Genomic DNA, 20,387 nt, shown 5'->3' on the forward strand with positions numbered 1-20,387 from the left:
ATGTGATCTCATGAGTTCCTTGTACAGTTACAGCAAGACTTTCCTACTCTTATACTCCAACCCTCCATTAGCCTTCCTGATTATCAGCTACACGTGTGTGCTAGTTTTCAGTGTTTCGTGCACAGTACCCCCAAGCCCCTTTGTGTTACAGCTTTCTGAAGTTTTTCGCCATTTAAATAATAAGCTGTTCTTTTGTTCTCCCTTCCAAAATGAACAACGTCACATTTTCCCTAATTATATTCCATTTGGAGAACATTTGCCCACTTACTTAACCTCTCAATATCTCTTTGCAAATTCTTTATCCCTCTTGCAATTTGCCTTTCCACCTATTTTTGTGCAAATTTGGCTACAGTACATTTGCTTCCTTCCTTCAAGTCATTAATATATACTGTAAACAGTTGCGGTTCCAGCACTTATCCCTGTGAAACCCACCAACCTGAGAAAGAACCCCTTCCCATTAGCCAATTTCTATCCATGTCAATATACTACCCCAACACCATGGGCTCTTATCTTCTGACTTAACTTTTTGTGAGGTACTTTATCGAAAGCCTTCTGGAAGTCCAAATACTGGTTCCCCTCTATCCACTCTGGTTCAGACTTCCCCGAAAAACTGTAATAAATTAGTCAGACACGATTTCTCTTTCATGAAGCCGTGCTGACTCTGCTTGATTAGATTATGATTTTCCAAATGTACTGCTATTACTCCCCTCATAATTGATTGCAACATTTTTCCAACAATTTAGGCTAATCGGCCTAAAGTTTACCCACTTTTTGCCGTCCTCCTTTTTCGTATCGGAGTGTCACATTGGCAGTTTTCCAATCCTCCTGTGTTTCTCAAGAATCCAAGGATTTTTGGAAAATTACAACCAATGCATCCACGATCTCAGTAGCTATTTCTTTTAGGATCCTAGGATGAAAGCCATCAGGACCAGGGGGCTCATCTGCCTTTAGTCCCATTAGTTTATCTAATACTACACATGTAGTGATGGTGATGGTATTTAATTCCTCCCACATATTCCTTGGGATGTTCGAAGTATCTTCCACTGTAATGACTTATGCAAAATATCTGTTTAACTCCTCTGCCATTTCCTTGTTCCCAATAACTATCTCCCCAGATTCAGTTTCTAAGGGGCCTATGTTCATTTTGACCTCTTTCTTCCTTTTTCCATATTTAAAGAAGCTCTTATTGTCAGTTTTTATATTCCTCGCATGTTTTCCCTCTTAATTTATTCGCTCATTATTATATTTTCAGTCTTCCTTTGATGGATTCAGACTTTATCCCAGTCATCAGGGCTAGCACTGACTTGAGCCTCCTTATATGCTTTTTCTTTCAACTTAATGCTCCCCTTAACTGCCTTGGTTAGCCATGGGTGTTTTATTCCTCTCTTAGAATCTTTCCTTTTTTATCCTTACTGGGATTTTCTTTTGTTGAAAGTTATGAATTACCTTCCTAAATATCTCCCATTGCTTGTTTACTGTTTTTTCTAGAAAATATTTTATTGAGGCATTTATAATTTTAACAATTTTAAACAGCAAATTTCAATAAAAACAAAACCACAATATACCCAACAAACACCCCTGGGAACAACCTCCACCCAACATGGCTTACACAAACAGTGCCACCTTCCCCAATCACCTCCCATGCCTCCCCGTTCGTTTCCTCTCTCTCTCTCTCCCCCCCCCCCCCCCCCCCCCCCCCACTCCACCTGCTGCTGACAGCTCAATTTTTCTCAAAGAAATCGATGAACGGCTGCCACCTTCGGGAAAATCCCTGCAACAAACCCCTCAAGGCGAATTTAATTTTTTCGAGTCTGAGAAACACCGCCATGTCGCTAACCCACACCCCCGACTTCGGGGGCTCCAAGTCCCTCCACCCTAGTAAGATCCGTCTCCGGGCCACCAAGAAGGCAAAGGCCAGGATGTCAACCTCTCTCACCCCCTAGGTCTTCCGACACACCTGTGGTGAAGGTATAGTACTAGTAATTCACCAGTGTATTAGTATCATGTTCTGCCATTGTGTTACAGCTATGTTATGTTGTTGACCTTGTGGGCTCCACCTATGGGCCATTGTGTGGTTTCACCCACAGGGGGATATGTTGGGGTATTTACGGGCTCCGCCCATGGCTTCTCCCCTCGCAAGGAAGTATAAAAAGCAGTTGACCTGTAGGCGGTCCACAGTATTGTACCAGTCGCAGGCAGGCACTGTTCTAAGATGATTAAAACCTCGGTTTACTTCTACTCGTGTCTTTGAGTGAATTGATGGTCGCATCAACATCGAAGATAGCCACCTCTGTACTGGGACCCACCTCATTTGTAATACCTCTGACGTGACATCAGAAAACCCCTGCCAGAAACTCCTCAGCCTTGGACATGCCCAAAATATATGGACATGGTTCGCAGAACCCCCCCCCCCCCCCCCCCCCCTCCCTCCCCGCACAGTACCCACACCTATCCTCCACCTCCTCAAAGAACCTGCTCATCCGGGCCACAGTCATGTGTGCCCTGTGGACGTACCTTAAATTGTATCAGGCGCATGATAAGGATGCATTAACTCTCCTCAGGGCCTCCTTCCATAACCTGACTTCCAACTCCCCACCCAGCTCCACTTCACACTTTCTCTTCACCACCCCTATCGGGGCTCCCTCCCACTCCATCAGCTCCTTATAGATCTCTGAGACCTTCCCCCTCCTACTCATGTTCTCGACACCACCTTATCCTGTAGCCCCTGGGGTGGCAGGTATGGGAAGGTTGAAACGTGCCTCCGCACAAATTCCCTCACCTGCAGGTATCGGAACCCATTCCCACCTGGCAACTCAAACTCCTCCTCCCGCTCCAGCGGTGAATTGCAGGTATATCAATTTAGTGGTCAAAGACAGCACCTGTATTAGGTGCTGTAAGGTAGGACCTGTACTACAGGTGCGCCGGTAGTCCCTGCCTGCTGGCTCCGCCCAGTAGGCAGAGTATAAATATGTGTGTCCTCATTCAGCAGCCATTTCGACAGCTGGTGTGGGAGGCCACACATCTGAGAGCAATAAAGCCTCAGTTGTATCCAACTATAGTCTTTGTACAATTGATCGTGCATCAAGCAGTATGGAAGCCGCACTAAAGCCAGACAGGCTCGAACTTGACGCCCACGCGTCCGAAGACAAGGAAATATTTGAATATTGCCTCCGATGTTTCGAGGCCTACCTCGACTCCTCCTCAATGTCTCCCACAGGGACTCTCAAGCTGCGACTCCTCCACGCCCGGGTGAGCCATCGAATCTCGGTAATGATCGAAAAAGCGGCCACATACGAGGCGGCAGTCGCAACTCTCAAGGCGCAGTTCGTGAAGCCCGTAAATGAGGTGTTCGCCAGACACCTCCTCACTACTCGCCATCAATGCGCTGGAGAATCGCTGGACGAATATCTTGAAACCCTGACTCCAATCGGGAGGAACTGCAGCTACCGAGATGTGACGGCGGAGGAACATATGGACTCACAGATCCGGGACACCTATGTGGCGGTGGTCCGCTTGGACTATATCAGGCACGCCTGCTGGAAAACGGGACCTTCGACCTGCGGGAAACGGTAAAGCTAATGACCTCACTGGAGGTGGCCTGCCGGAACTTTTTTTTTTGGGCAGCACGGTAGCATAGTGGTTAGCACAATTGCTTCACAGCCAGGGTCCCAGGTTCGATTCCCGGCTTGGGTCACTGTCTGTGCAGAGTCTGCACATTCTCCCCGTGTGTGCGTGGGTTTCCTCCGGGAGCTCCAGTTTCGTCCCACTGTCCAAAGATGTGCAGGTTAGGTGGATTGGCCACGCTAAATTGCCCTTAGTGTCCAAAACTGGCCTTAGTGTTGGGTGGGATTACTGGGTTATGAGGATGGGGTGGTGGTGTGGACCTTGGGTAGGGTGCTCTTTCCAAGAGCCGGTGCAGACTCGATGGGCCGAATGGCCTCCTGCTGCACTGTAAATTCTATGAAACTTCAGCGCATTCCCCGCGGGCCTGCCGAACTCCTCATGGACACCCTCGTCATGACCCCCTGTCGGTTCCGACCACGTCGCAGGCCTGTGCCGCGCGTCTGCCAGCCCAGCCTGGTGGAACTGTAGTGCTACTTCTGCGGCCAGGGCCAGCACCCCCGGCAGCAATGCCCAGCCCGCACATCAACGTGTAGCGATTGTGGGAAAAAGGGGCACTTTGCTAGGGTCTGTCTGGGCCGGCCTAAGGCCCAGAAATCCAAAGCACACCAGGCCCGACCCGTGGACTCGCAGCCCCACAGACCCCATAATGCGATTCATGGGGGCCGCCATCTTTGCCGCCGGCCTCAACACCGACCAACACGTGCGACCGATGGGGGCAGCCATATTGGTCGCCACCTTCGCCCCAGCCCGACACGTGCGACTCATGGGGGCCACCATCTTGTTACTCCACCGACCACACAGACTACCTGCAGCTGGGCACAGTCACCCTCGACCAGTCACAGCCAAAACAGCTGAAGAACTCCATGATGGTCGTCAGGCTCAACGGGCACGAGACCCCCTGTCTTTTCGACTCCGGGAGCACAGAGAGCTTTCTCCACCCCGATACGGTAAGGCGCTGCTCCCTCCACACCTACCCAGCCTCTCAAACAATCTCCCTTGCCTCTGGGTCCCATTCGGTTGAGATCCGGGGGTACTGTATCGCCAATCTCGCGATGCAGATTGCAGAGTATGTGCGTTTTAAGCTCTCCATCCTCCTCCGCCTATGCGCCCCCTACTGCTCGAATTGGACTTTCAATGTAACTACCGAAGCCTGACCCTGCAGTTCGGCGGACCCTTGTCCCCCCCCTCACGGTGTGCAGCCTCGCGACCCTCAAGGTCTCCCCCCCTTCACTCTTTGCGAACCTCACTCCTAACTGTAAGCCCATCGCCACCAGGAGCAGACAGTACAGTTCGCTGGACATGACGTTTATCAAGTCGGAGGTCCAGCGACTGTTGAGTGAAGGGATCATCGAGGCCAGCAACAGCCCCTGGAGAGCGCAAATGGTGGTCGTCCGGACCGGGAAAAAGAATTGGATTTTTGTGGACTACAGCCAGACAATTAACCGATTCACACAACTCGATGTGTACCCCCTCCCCCGCATAGCGGAGATGGTCAACCAGATCGCACAGTACCATGTGTTCTCCACGGTTGATCAGAAGTCGGCCTACCACCAGCTCCCAATCCGCCCAGAAGAGCGCCACTACACTGCTTTCGAGGCAGCCGGCTGGCTCTTCCACTTCCTCAGAGTCCCCTTCAGTGTCACTAACGGGGTCTCGGTCTTTCAGAGAATGATGGATCGAATGGTGGACCAGTACGATTTGCGGGCTACAGACCCGTACTTGGACAATGTGACCATCTGCGGCCATGGCCAGCAGGACCATGACGCCAACCTCCAGAGGTTCCTCCAGGCCGCCCAATCCCTCAATCTCACATACAACAAGGAAAAATGTGTCTTCCATACGACCCGACTAGCCATTCTCGGCTATGTTGTAGAGAACGGAGTCCTCGTGCCCGAGCCCGACCGTATGCATCCCCTCACAGACCTTCCCCCTCCCCACAGCTCCAAGGCCCTTAAACAATGCCTGGGGCTGTTTTACTATGCCCAGTGGGTCCCCAACCATGCGGACAAAGCCCGCCCACTTATTCAAACATCCACTTTTCCCGACGGATGAGGCCCGTGTGGCCTTCAGCCGCATCAAGGCCAATATCACTGATGCACGATCAATAACTTTCAAAGCGAGATTGGAGTACAATTGAAGGCTTTATTGGACAAGATGGTTCCCCCAGCAGCACAGGTACAGAATGCAGCAGCTGGGGAGACACAGACTCTTATACTCCACCTTACTGGGCGGAACCAGCAGGCAGGCTTCACCAATGATCTTACTGTCTCAGGTACCTCCCACACCAATGATCTTATAGCATCAACCTAGGTACCGTAATACCTCTAATACCGACTACCACATTCACCCCCTGTTAAAAAAAAGAGTCCGGCGGGGGTGGTGGTTTTGTGTTATACAGTGGTAGAGGTTATGGTGGTACCCATCGGTGGTACAGTGTTTTGCCTTATTAAATGCCACAACTATTTACAGTATTCATTTACATGCACATATCAAAATGAAGCAATTAGTCGATCGGGGGCCCTAGTCGTCCTCTGTGATCGTCGCAGTTTTGGCGGTGATGCAGGTGCCGGCTCGGGCATCCGTGACTCCGGGAGCGTGACTTTGGCTTCTTTGGTAGCTTCATCACCCCTGGGTGGGACCAATGGAAGAGCCGATCCAACTGGGAAGGGGGCAGCCGTAGGGTGCGCCAGTGGGAGGGAGGGTGGGGTTGGTGGGGGTGTGTGTGGGTGGGGATCCAGCGGGTGCCAGGTCCCGTAGGGAGACCGCATCCTGCCGGCCGTCGGGGTACGCCACGTAGGCATACTGAGGGTTAACGTGAAGGAGGTGGACCCCCTTGACCAATGGGTCTGACTTGTGCACCCGCACGTGTTTGCGGAGCAGGATGGGTCCAGGAGCTGCCAGTCAGGTTGGGAGCGAGGTCCCGGAGAAGGACTTCCTAAGGAAGACAAGGAGACGTTCATGAGGTGTTTCGTTGGTCGTGGTACACAGCAGTGATCGGATGGAGTGGAGTGCATCGCAAAGGCCCTCTTGCCAGTGAAAGACTGGGAGATTCCTGGACCGTAGGGCCAGTAGGACGGCCTTCCAGACCGTTCCGTTCTCCCTCTACCTGTCCATTTCCCCGGGGGTTATAACTGGTCGTCCTGCTCGAGGCAATGCCCTTGCTGAGCAGGAATTGACGCAGTTCATCACTCATGAAGGAGGACCCCCTATCGCTGTGTATATAGGCGGGGAAACCGAACAGGGTAAAGATACTGTGGAGGGCTTTTATGACGGTGGCTGCGGTCATGTCGGGGCAGGGGATGGCGAATGGGAACCAGGAGTATCTGTCAATCATGTTGAGGAAGTACGTATTGCGGCCAGTGGAGGGGAGGGGCCCTTTGAAGTCCATACTGAGGCGTTCAAAGGGACGGGAAGCCTTTATCAGGTGTGCTTTCTCTGGCCTGTAGAAGTGTGGCTTGCACTCCGCGCAGATTTGACAGTTCCTGGTGGCGGTCCTGACCTCCTCGATGGTTGCGGGTTTTGATAAAGTGGAAGAATCGAGTGGCCCCTGGGTAGCAGAAGTCCTCATGGAGGGCCCGGAGTCAGTCCACTTGTGCGTTGGCACATGTGCCGCGGGATAGGTCATCAGGAGGCTCGTTTAGCTTCCCGGGACGTTACAAGATCTCGTAGTTGTAGGTGGAGAGCTCGATCCTCCACCGTAAGATCTTATTGTTCTTTATCTTGTCCCCCTGTGCATTATCTTTTTTTTAAAAATAATTTTTATTCAAATTTTCAACAACAAATTTTATCACAACAAAGAAAAACAGTAACCCTTCCCCTCCAAATACAAAAACAATAAATTAACAAGAAAAGAAATAGGCATAGAACCATGAAAACGAACCCCCGTAACAAACCCATAACCACCCCCCCCCCCCCCCCCCCCCCCGGGTTGCTGCTGAAGTTAACCACCCTCCAACGCTCCGGCAGGAAATCAGGAAAAGGCTGCCACCGCCGGAAGAACCCTTGTACCGATCCCCTCAGGGCAAACTTGACCCTCTCCAGTTTAATGAACCCAGCCATGTCGCTGATTCAGGATTCCGGGCTCGGGGGCTTAGCGTCCCTCCACTGTAAAAGAATCCTGCGCCGGACTACCAGGGACGCAAAGGCCAGAATGCCGGCCTCTCTCGCCTCCTGCACTCCCGGCTCCGATGCTACCCCAAAAATTGTGAGCCACCAGACCGGTTCCACCCTGGAGCCAACCACCTTTGACAAGGTCCCCGCCACCCCCTTCCAAAAGCCCTCCAAAGCCGGACACGCCCAAAACATGTGGGTGTGATTCGCTGGGCTCCCCGAACATCTGTCACACCTGTCCTCCCCCCCCAAAGAACCGGCTCAGCCTGGTCCCAGTCATATGCGCGCTATGCAGCACCTTTAGTTGGATTAGACTAAGCTGTGCGCAAGAGGAGGAGGAATTCGCCCTCCCCAGGGCGTCCGCCCACGTCCCCTCATCTATCTCCTCTCTCAGCTCCTCCTCCCACTTCACTTTCAGCTCTTCCACCGAGGCCTCCTCCTCCTCCTGCATCACCTGATAAATTGCCGAGATCCTGCCCTCGCCAACCCACGTCCCCGAGAGCACCCTATCCTGAACCTCCCTTGGCGGCAGTAGCAGAAACTCAGCCACCTGCCGCATAACAAATGCCCTAATCTGCATATACCTGAAGGTATTCCCTGGGGGGAGACCCCACTTTTCCTCTGTGATGATCGGAATACCTTGCCCCTTTAAGAGGCTTGTGATGATCGGAATACATTGCCCCTTTAAGAGGCTTGGAACCCTGGGGGACTCCGCCTCTGGCTACGCCCTCTGGGGAACAGTACTTAAGATGAGACTCCATTTTGCGAGCACACTTCTCATGGAGGCTGCCATTGTTCACTGCTTATTAAAGCCTTTGATTACTGACCTAACTTTCGTGTCGTAATTGAGAGTGCCTCGCCCTCCAACTCCTCTAAGGTCGCAAACTTCCCGTTAAGGAAGAGGTTCCCCCATCCGCCTGATACCTGCCCTGTGCCAGCTCAAAAACCCTCCATCTATCCTCCCTGGTACAAACCGGTGGTTGCCCCGTATCGGGGACCAAACTGAGGCCTTCACTTCCCCCCTATGCCACCTCCACTGCTCCCAGATTTTGAGGGTAGCCACCACTACCGGACTCGTAGAGTACCTTGCCGGGGGGAGCGGCAACGGAGCCGTCACCAGCGCCTCTAAGCTCGTGCCCACACAGGACGCTGCCTCCATCCTCTTCCATGAGGCACCCTCCCCTTTCATCACCCACCTGCGAATCATTGCCACGTTCGCAGCCCAGTAATACCCACACAGGTTAGGCAGCACCAATCCACCCACTTCCCTACCTCGCTCCAGAAATACCCTCCTCACCCTCGGGGTCTTCTGTGCCCACACAAACCCCGTAATACTCATGCTGACCCTCCTAAAGAAAGCCTTCGGGATCATGATGGGTAAGCACTGGAAGAGGAACAAAAACCTCGGGAGCACCGTCATCTTAACCGACTGGACCCTGCCCGCTAGGGAGAGTGGCAACACATCCCACCTCCTGAACTCCTCCTCCATCTGCTCCACCAGCCTCGTGAAGTTTAACCTATGCAGGGCCCCCCAGCTCCTGGCTATCTGGACCCCCAGGTCGGGGTCGCGACCTGTGGGTGGGTCGCGGGCGGGTGTTGGGAGGGTCGCAGAGTCTCTGTCGTGGCGCTCCCGATTGCGCAAATCCATGTGCAACAGCCGCAGCAGCCAGCTTTTAACAATGCCGGCTGCGAGTAGCCTTCAAAAAGGCTGTGATTACGCTAAAAATATGCGGGCACGCATGCAGAGTGCAGCCGCATTTTTTATTGAAGGCTGCTCGCAGCCGGCATTGTTAAAAGCCGGCTGCTGCGCGCGAAATTGCACAAACGGGAGCGCAGCGACGGATGGAGAGGCTGTAAGGAAGTGAGAGACAGAGCGAGAGGGATAAAGAGGCAGAGTGGGGGTTTAAGGAACATTTTCCACAGTTTAAGGCAATAGCAACCGACAGTACAGGCGCCAATTGTGGAGCAAAGGAAATAATGCACAAGAGGCCAGAATTGGGAATACAACAAAAGAAGGTTAAAAGCCGACTGCTGCGGCTGTTGCCTGCAAATTTGCGCAATCGGAAATGCAAAAAGATTTTTTAAATAAATCTATGTAATGTTCCTGCCTGAAGGGACACAGAGAGCAGGTCACCCCCCCCCCCACCCCCCCCCGCCCCCCCCCCCCCCCCCCCCCCCCCCCCGAACGTCGACATCACATGCTTTTGCTGCAATTGCAATTCCTCCATTTTGTCAGCAGCAAACAAGTTAAGAAAAAATGGTGGGTTGCGAAGGTCGGCCAGTGTGGGCCGCGAAGCTCGGCAGGCGTGGGTCGCGAAGGTCGGCCGGCGTGGGTCGCCAAGGTCGGCCAGCGTGGGCCACGATGGTCAACCGGCATGTGTCAGAAAGGCCGGCCGGCATAGGTCCCGAAGGTCACCGGTGTGGATCCCGAAGGTTGGCCGGTTGGTAAAAATGGGTCCCCGGAAAAATGTTTGAAAAACACTGGGTTAAGGTATAAATAATTACTGCACTGACCAACACATGCCACTAGATGGAGCTAGCTCACCCTAAAAGCACTGTTTATTGAGTTGAGTATTGTAGAAGAACTGTAATTTTTAAAAAGAATTTAATTTCATTGTAATTCTTTTATATTTAATGATGTATTTTATTTTGCAAGTTAATTCAGCTAAGAATGCACAGTGCTCACATATATGGTACAGTATTTGAACTTGTAGATTTTTTATTCCAGGTGAAAAATGGTCGAAGGAACCTAACACTGGCTTTAACATTGATTTCAATGGGAACCTACGATTCACTTAAAGTGATGTGACTTAGAGTCCCAATTTCCAGGAACGCAACCACAACTTTAACCGAGGATTTACCAGATTAGAGCACAATCTAAGCCAAGGCTGGACACTTGTATCCCAATATGTGTTATACCATTTAGATACATAAATAAGAAAATAAAGCAAATAAAAAAGCCAATTTTGCCCAACTAGTTGGTCTCTACCCCTCACACAGGTCTCCTCCTATTCCATCTCCCTCCTCTCCACCTTTCAACATATCTTTCATCCCCCATCTCCTCATATACTCAGCCATTTTCTTTTTTGAAAGGATTTAAATTATTTGCCTTCACTGCTTCCTCTGGCCTTAAGTTCCACATTTTATCCCTCTCTGAGTGTGGACATTTCTTATTTCCTTGCTGGATTTAGTAGTAACTATCCTGTACTTACAGATTTTCCAAAAGTGAAAGCATTCTTTCTACATCTACCCTGTCCAAATGCCAGTCATCATTTTAAAGACCTCCATCCCCTCCTCTAAATCTTCTCCTTTTTAGATTAATGTGTTCAATCTTTCCAAACGCTGTGGTCATTCTCACTGAGACATAGACAAATATTAAAATAGGAAAGAAAATTAATTAGATGCCATGCTTTATTTACAAAATACAAGAATGTTAAGACAGTTGTTTGTAATAGAGGAAGATAGGCATTATATTAACACAGTAAATAAAGGGGATAATTGTCATGGATCCAATGTGCAACGCAGAGTGAGATAGCTCCGTGGATTGTTTCTAAGCCTTGGACCTAATAGTGCTATAGATTGTTTGCCACTTGAGATATGCCGAGTAAGAATCCAAGTTCGGGGCAATGCAGTCAGGTCATGATGCGGTGGTGATTTCTGCTTCAACCGCTTACTTCCAGCGGCCACCGTACTTGCCCTTGCCAGCACCCTTCTTGCTGCTGCAGATCACAAGCAAAAAAAGAAAAGGTTGTCACCCCCTATTTTTAACATTTAATATTGAGCCTCTCTTGTGTGCCAAACTAAACTGGCTCTGGATGCAAGCCCAACTAAATAAGGAGCTCAACGGTTCTTTATGTATTTTATGGCTGCAATTATCAGCCAGTTGGAAGGTAAAAGGGAATAGGTCGGAGGGCCTTTGCTGAGCCTGTCGCAAGAACTCTTCAGCAATCCACTGATAAGCAGCATCCTTGTTGGAGGCAACCTGAAGGGGGTAATCTCTCCCCGGCTTTGTCCACACACTAGTAGCCCTGGAGAAGGAGCACGAGGCCTTCTGCGACTGGGCACTGCAGTTTCTGGTGGATAGGGAACATTTTACTATGTTAACGTACAAGTTGTCAATTTCAGATAGTCACCCTTTATACATCTCTCAATTTTCATTTCCACTGACGTCAATAGAATCATGGAGATTTTGAGGGACTTTGGTTAGTTTTCTGGGTATAAATTGAACATTAGGAAGGTGGGGGTGAAAAAGGGGAAAAATCTGTATAGACTGTATAGTTGATTGTTAGAAAGTATGTTTCCCGGGGTATTTATTTGCAGTAACCTGTTTTAATACATGTTTGTAATAAAATACATTTTTTTAAAAAGAATAAAAAGGGCAAAGTATTCCAGATTAATGCTCGGGGGCAGGAGAGAAGGTTAGGGGAGTTGCCGTTCTGGATGGTGTGGATGGATTTTCGGTATCTAGGAATCTAGATAGCGTGAAGTTGGGCGCCGCTACATAAATTGAACTCGGCACGGAAGGTGGAGGGAATAAAGGTGGATTTCAAGAGGTAGGATGTGCTGCAGTTGCCACTGGGTGGGCATGTGCAAATGATTAAAATGAGTGTGCTGCACAGATTCTTGTTCGTGTTCCAGAACCTCCCCATTTTTGTCCCCAAGTACCTTTTTTAGGAAGGTAAAGGGGATCATTTTGGGGTTTGTTTGGGCGGAGAAGACCCTGCAGCTGAGGGGGATGTTTGGAGAGGGGGGTGGCATTGCCGAGGTTGATGAATTATTATTGGGTGGTGAACATCGCACCGGTGAGGAAATGGGCAGTGGAGGAGGGGTCGGTATGGGGGCGGCTGGAGACGGCACGTGCAAGGGGACGAGTTCAGGGCACTGTTGTTGGCGCCCCATCTGTTCTCGCTGGCCCGGTTTTAGCGTTGCGGATGTCGAACCAGTGCAGGAAACATGTCGGGTTAGAGGGCATGTTGTTGTGGGCGTCGATATATGACAATCACAGGTTTGTGCTGGCTGGGCAGGATGCAAGGTTCCAGGGATGGCGGCAGGTGGGGTTAGAGTACTTTAGGGGCTTGCGTAGGGCCCACATGATGATTGCAAGGGTGAGCCATTTTTTTGCAGGGGTGGAGGATAGTTGTGGATGGTCTGCGGGAGGGGGGGGGGGGGGGGTGGACTGTGTATTACACCCACGTGTTCTGGGCATGTCCGAGGTTGAGGGGGTTATGGCAAGGGTCCTCGGGTGTGATGTCCGAGATTCTGGGTGTGGGGATGGTCCCGAGTGCGGAGTTGTCGTTATTTGGTGTGTCGGAAGGTCCGGATAGGGAAGTAGGCTGATGTATTGGCCTTTGCCTCCCTGATAGCCCAAAGTGGATCTTATTGTGCTGGTGGGACTCGGAACTGCCGAAGCTGGGGGTGTAGGTGAATGACCTGGCAGAATCCCTGCGTTTGGAGGAGACCAAGTTCGCCTTGTGGGGATCGGAGAAGAGCTTCACCCGAAGGGGGAAACCGTTCAGTGATTTCTTTATCAGGGGTCAGTCGAGTGGCGGGAATGTGGGGGGGGGGGGGGGGGGGGGGGGGGCTTGGGGGCGGGTAGGGGGGAGAAAATTAGGAAGGTAGGGTGGTGGTATCGGGGTATGTTGGGGGCCTGTGGTCTCTGTTCATGTTTGGTCTTCTAGGATTTTCATGCATATATGTAAAATTTCTTTAATAAAAATTTTTTTTTTAAATTTATAATTGGGAGAGATGTTTACAGAGCAGTTGAATTTCTATCAACCCTTTTACACAGTTCCCCAAAGTTTTTTTTCAAATTTAGAGTACCCAATTCATTTTTTCCAATTAAGGGGCAATTTAGCATGGCCAATCCATCTACCCTGCACATCTTTGGGTTGTGGTAGCAAAACTCATGCAAACACGGGGAGAATGTAAACTCCACACGGACAGTGACCCAGAGCCAGGATCGTACCCGGATCCTCGGCGCCGTGAGGCAGCAGTGCTAACACTGCGCCCTGTGCTGCCCGTTCCCCAGAGTTAAAAATACTCCCAATTACTTCAGTCAGGAATAAATGAGGCAGTAATTTATTCTGGCCTGGACACTGCCATTTTGTACTGACCCAAAAGAAGGTAAAATAAATTGTGATTTTCTTTTTTACACCTCCCTCATGACCAGTGAAACTTGTGTATGTTTTGCAGATATACCTGGTTGTAATAATAGCACCCTAACTGCCAGGCAATAAACTGGCATCACCACCTTACCTCTTTACTTCTCTCGTATGGTCAGAATTATGCCAATTTTCTTCAGGTATTTGTTTGTTCACCACCCTGGCTTATCTTGCAGCTGATCCAGGTGGCAGTGCTGAGCATGACTAGTTCACCCAGATAAAAATTCACCCTAGAACATAGAACGATACAGCGCAGTACAGGCCCTTCGGCCCTCGATGTTGCACCGACATGGAAAAAATCTAAAGGCCATCTAACCTACACTATGCCCTTATCATCCATATGCTTATCCAATAAATTTTTTAATGCCCTCAATGTTGGCATGTTCACTACTGTTGCAGGTAGGGCATTCCACGGCCTCACCACTCTTTGCGTAAAAAACCCACCTCTGACCTCTGTCCTATATCTATTACCCCTCAATTTAAGGCTATGTCCCCTCGTGCTAGCCACCTCCATCCGCGGGAGAAGGCTCTCGCTGTCCACCCTATCTAACCCTCTGATCATTTTGTATGCCTCTATTAAGTCACCTCTTAACCTTCTTCTCTCTAACGAAAACAACCTCAAGTCCATCAGCCTTTCCTCATAAGATTTTCCCTCCATACCAGGCAACATCCTGGTAAATCTCCTCTGCACCCGTTCCAAAGCTTCCACGTCCTTCCTATAATGAGGCGACCAGAACTGTACGCAATACTCCAAATGCGGCCGTACTAGAGTTTTGTACAACTGCAACATGACCTCATGGCTCCGGAACTCAATCCCTCTACCAATAAAGGCCAACACACCATAGGCCTTCTTCACAACCCTATCAACCTGGGTGGCAACTTTCAGGGATCTATGTACATGGACACCGAGATCCCTCTGCTCATCCACACTACCAAGAATTTTACCATTAGCCAAATATTCCGCATTTCTGTTATTCTTTCCAAAGTGAATCACCTCACACTTCTCCACATTAAACTCCATTTGCCACCTCTCAGCCCAGCTCTGCAGCTTATCTATGTCCCTCTGTAATCTGCAACATCCTTCCGCACTGTCTACAACTCCACCGACTTTAGTGTCGTCTGCAAATTTACTCACCCATCCTTCTGCGCCCTCCTCTAGGTCATTTATAAAAATGACAAACAGCAACGGCCCCAGAACAGATCCTTGTGGTACGCCACTCGTAACTGAACTCCATTCTGAACATTTCCCATCAACTACCACTCTCTGTCTTCTTTCAACTAGCCAATTTCTGATCCACATCTCTAAATCACCCTCAATCCCCAGCCTCCGTATTTTCTGCAATAGACGACCGTGGGGAACCTTATCAAACGCTTTACTGAAATCCATATACACCACATCAACTGCTCTACCCTCGTCTACCTGTTCAGTCACCTTCTCAAAGAACTCGATAAGGTTTGTGAGGCATGACCTACCCTTCACAAAACCATGCTGACTGTCCCTAATCATATTATTCCTATCTAGATGATTATAAATCGTATCTTTTATAATCCTCTCCAAGACTTTACCCACCACAGACGTTAGGCTCACCGGCCTATAGTTACCGGGGTTATCTCTACTCCCCTTCTTGAACAAAGGGACCACATTTGCTATCCTCCAGTCCTCTGGCACTATTCCTGTAGCCAATGATGACCTAAAAATCAAAGCCAAAGGCTCAGCAATCTCTTCCCTGGCTTCCCAGAGAATCCTAGGATAAATCCCATCCGGCCCCGGAGACTTATCTATTTTCACCTTGTCCAGAATTGCCAACACTTCTTCCCTACGCACCTCAATGCCATCTATTCTAATAGCCTGGGTCTCAGCATTCTCCTCCACAATATTATCTTTTTCTTGAGTGAATACTGACGAAAAGTATTCATTTAGTATCTCGCTTATCTCCTCAGCCTCCACACACAACTTCCCACCACTGTCCTTGACTGGCCCTACTCTTACCCTAGTCATTCTTTTATTCCTGACATACCTATAGAAAGCTTTTGGGTTTTCCTTGATCCTACCTGCCAAAGACTTCTCATGTCCCCTCCTTGCTCGTCTCAGCTCTCTCTTTAGATCCTTCCTCGCTTCCTTGTAAATATCAAGCGCCCCAACTGAAACTTCACGCCTCATCTTCACATAGGCCTCCTTCTTCCTCTTAACAAGAGATTCCACTTCTTTGGTAAACCACGGTTCCCTCGCTCGACCCCTTCCTCCCTGCCTGACTGGTACGTACTTATCAAGAACATGCAATAGCTGTTCCTTGAACAAGCTCCACATATCCAGTGTGCCCAACCCTTGCAGCCTACTTCTCCAACCAACACATCCTAAGTCATGTCTAATGGCATCATAATTGCCCTTCCCCCAGCTATAACTCTTGCCCTGCGGGGTATACTTATCCCTTTCCATCACTAACGTAAAGGTCACCGAATTGTGGTCACTGTTTCCAAAGTGCTCACCTACCTCCAGATCTAACACCTGGCCTGGTTCATTACCCAAAACCAAATCCAATGTGGCCTCGCCTCTTGTTGGCCTGTCAACATATTGTGTCAGGAAACCCTCCTGCACACATTGTACAAAGAATGACCCATCTAATGTACTCGAACTATATCTTTTCCAGTCAATATTTGGAAAGTTAAAGTCTCCCATAACAACTACCCTGTTACTTTCGCTCTTTTCCAGAATCATCTTCGCCATCCTTTCCTCTACATCCCTAGAACTATTAGGTGGCCTATAGAAAACTCCCAACAGGGTGACCTCTCCTTTCCTGTTTCTAACCTCAGCCCATACTACCTCAAAAGAAGAGTCCCCATCTAGCATCCTTTCCGCCACCGTAATGTTGTCCCATTGAGCTGTACCATCGGGGTGACAGGATGTGGTTTAACGCACACAACTACCAAAGCAAATGCTGATTTTAGACCAGTGGCTTTGGAAAATAATTGCTCTGGGGCAGTAGGAATGGTGATATGGGGTGGAACAAAGGAAAGTCAGAGGCAACAGATACTAAAAGGGCTTAATTGTGAGGTCAGATTGCAAAAGCAGGTTTGTATTCTCCTAGGTAGTCACGATTAACGGGTAATCTAATTAAAGTGTTTAAAGATGATTTGAAGGAGTTGATAGAATGGATAAACATTCCTTTTGTGGTGAATTGCCAAACGAGGGACATGTCCTTTAGAGCTTGGCCATTTAGGGGTAGGCACAAAGGGGTGTGCAAATCTAGAACTCTCCCTCACAAAAATCTGTTGCGGCTACGTCAATTGAAAGTTTCAAAACTGCAATTGATTATTATTTGTCAGGAAAGGGTATCAAGGGTTGCAGAATCAAGACCGTTAGATGAAATTAAGTTATAGATGAGTTTGATCTGTCCTGAATGGACAACAGGATCAAGAGGCGAGAATGGCCTAATCCTGTTCCTACATACATTGAAGTCCATGTCACTCCAGGAATCTACCTTGTGTATCTTGGAAGCCTGCCCTTTGTCCTGGCATAGTGTTGGCAGTATTTGAAAGACAGATCGTTAATAATAAAAGGAAATTCATCATAATGATCGGGCTTGACCACAGTGAAAAGCGTATCGTGCATCCTTTTTCATTTAACTTACCCGAATAACCCGAGGCTTCAATATTCTTTCCAAGCCTTTGCAAGCCATATTTTCAAATATTTGCATGTTATTCTTTGTGCTTGAAATGTAGAAGTTAGCATGCCAGCACGGTTATGTGCTTGGAGAAGAGAGACGTGCTTTACGTACCATTCTGCAGCCTTGGCAGTCTTTAATGTAGATTAACAAATTACTTACATTGAGGTACCAGGTGAGTTTGGCCTAAAGCCCATCTCCTGAGTGTTGTAAACAAATCGTAATGGAATGAAATGTAGAAGTGACTGTTACCAAGGAGGACCTTACTTGAAGACTTGGTCCTGATTCGTCACAGAAATTTTCCCAATAAGTGATGATCTTTTAACTTAGTTGAGATTCTGATGATCCTATTAAGACTGGTTTACAGCACAATTGAAATATCCTTGTGGAAATACTTCGCGTAGTTCAAAATAAACAAAAGCAAGATCATCTTTTCTTAAATTTACTCAAATAACTCATTGAGAAAGGATTTATTTATGTAAGGTCCAATTCAATCCATTTCCCAATATTTGGTCCCTGTTGGGAATCAAGGGCTATTTATTCAAACATTGGAATTCACTGATCTGTAAACCATCCTGGAGGGTCTGCCATCCAGGTCATGTTTGTAAAAGATTCCTCAATATCCCCATTTTGTGACAACTGTTAAGAAGATCCTTTAACCAAATCTTTGAGTGCAGGTTATTGTCCATGATGCATCAATCACACAATGTAAACACAGAGAAGATGCCATGTAGCCGAACAAACAGTAGAAGTACGTGAACAAATTAAATAATTCTGGCACAAGCATTGTGAATAACTTAAAATAGGAGAATATTCAAAGTGTGTGTTATCAATAACAGGGCCCATAAAGAAGACTTGATAATAACTTGGTACAATCTGCAGCTTTGTGACACACCGATACCCTAACCCTTGTTACACTTAAAAACAATTTTTGGCTGGTGGGAGTTCTGAGACAACTGTTTCAGCAAGGGGACTTGCACAATTCCAGTCTGCGATATTCAAGTGGTTTACAGCTGTCATTGGAGAGGGCGCTATAGCCTGGCCATCATTCCAGGTGAACACATTTTAACATTTGTTCTGAAGAAAAATATTTAGGTTAATTTAAATCAATTTTTAAGGATGGTATGCACTGGTAGATATTAAAGACTACTCTGCACTACAGTATTGAATAAATCAAAAATCAATGCTGTGACTGAATTAGTACAGACTTACTGAGTCTTACTCACATAGGAATGGGCTCTTCAGGCAACAACTATTTGGGTTATATGATTTCACCCTGAACAAAAGTTCCAATCAATGTTTCATTCTTTGATTGTAACAAAAGTACAAGTGATGCTGTAGGATTTCTTCTTCCCCTTTTTCATGAGCAGTTTTCTTTTCGGAAATAAATTCAATCCAGTTATAGTAAACTAAAAACAAGTGTGTTCATTGAACATGCATATGTGCAACTTTCATTCTGTGATCACAGTGGAGAAAGGTCTAAAGAAATATGCATGGGGTTTATTCACAATGCTCTGTGCCATTGTTTGTCAGGTCCATAAAGACAACATGAAATTAGACAGTGCATACTCTGCATAAGTTAAGAGGATACCCAATGGAGGAAATCAGGGTACTTGATGAAATGGAACAGGGATTAGACAGAAAGGAACATATTAGCACATCGTAAATTTATCAATATGGGACTTAAAGTAAATAGCAAATTGTTTAAATGATGTGGTTAAAGATGAAGTTTCCATACAACTGGATTTCAGGCCAGCCCAATTTTTGTTTATGAAATGTTAAGAGTGAAATGGAACTTGAAGATGGTGTTAGATGGAGGAACAGTCCTGCAGTGCTTTAACCATCTTCCGCATGAATCTAAGTACCGAGTGCCGGCAGACTATTCAACTGTGAGGGGCCGTACAGCTGATCTCAATTCTGTCCTCAACTGATGACCACTGACTTTACTGTCACTAAATTGCAGTCTGGAGCTGGAGCTGCCTTCATTCATCCCTAGCCCAAGAACATCAAAGACAACTCTAATACCCTACAACCTCGTGAATTGTGCCAAGTTAACTCAGCACAGTCCAGGGATCACACCTGGAACTTTTCTTGCCTGGATTTCTTTGTACCTCAATAGGGGAACTTAATTTTTTGAGAGGGACCATATATTATAATCTACATTGACTGAAATAGAAAAACATATACCCAATACAAATGTAGAAGTCCAGCACTCCGTTACCAATCACTGTTATTGGACACAAGTCCTAATCAAATGGCCATTTTCTTTTGTGGCAGACTAGCCACATGGTCCCTCAAATTTGATTGCACCATCTTATTTTTTTTTAACTAAACTTCCTCAAATATAAACCAATCTTGCTTGTTGACAACAGCCAGAAGGGATCGGAGTTTAGGTTACCACCAAGGCTGAAAGGGCAGGAGAAAAACAAATGTAGATTAGGAGGGAGGAATTGGTTAAGTACTGCAATTGTTTGGAGGACAGTCTAAGGAAAGTAAGGGGTGGATTCGCCAGTACCCAGCCGCATATTTCTCCGCGGTGTGCTGTTCACTAGTGGCGGGATTCTCTCTTCCTGCCGCTTGTCAATGGGATTTCCCATTGAAGCCACCCCACGCCAATCCACGGGAGGAGGTGCGTAGCCAGTGGAAAAATAAAATCCCAACAACTGGAGAATTCTGGCCAAGGTGCTTGATCTACAAGTTATCTTAAGTCATGAGCAAATATTTGAATTAAAATGGATGGGTTTTGCTGGTAGCCAACTCAGTTGTGTGGAGACTAACATTTCTGCAAATAGTTTGAACATTTGGGTGTGCGTTCCATAAAGAAATAATT

The 20,387-nt window shown here is 48.0% G+C and overlaps 1 protein-coding gene across 50 annotated transcripts in view; it reads right to left on the minus strand.

The window, feature by feature from the left end:
- Positions 1 to 11,127: 11,127 nt before the first annotated feature.
- Positions 11,128 to 20,387, minus strand: part of tnnt3a (troponin T type 3a (skeletal, fast)) — a 52,632-nt gene continuing 43,372 nt past the window's right edge. For all 50 annotated transcript variants that reach the window (XM_038807775.1, XM_038807734.1, XM_038807731.1 and 47 more), the window contains one exon: positions 11,128 to 11,453. In XM_038807775.1, the coding sequence (XP_038663703.1) occupies positions 11,405 to 11,453 (49 nt within the window). In that variant the 3' untranslated portion in view covers positions 11,128 to 11,404. The remainder of the gene's footprint in view (positions 11,454 to 20,387) is intronic.

This window comes from Scyliorhinus canicula, chromosome 9 (assembly GCF_902713615.1).
Source record: "Scyliorhinus canicula chromosome 9, sScyCan1.1, whole genome shotgun sequence".
NCBI lineage: Eukaryota > Metazoa > Chordata > Chondrichthyes > Carcharhiniformes > Scyliorhinidae > Scyliorhinus > Scyliorhinus canicula.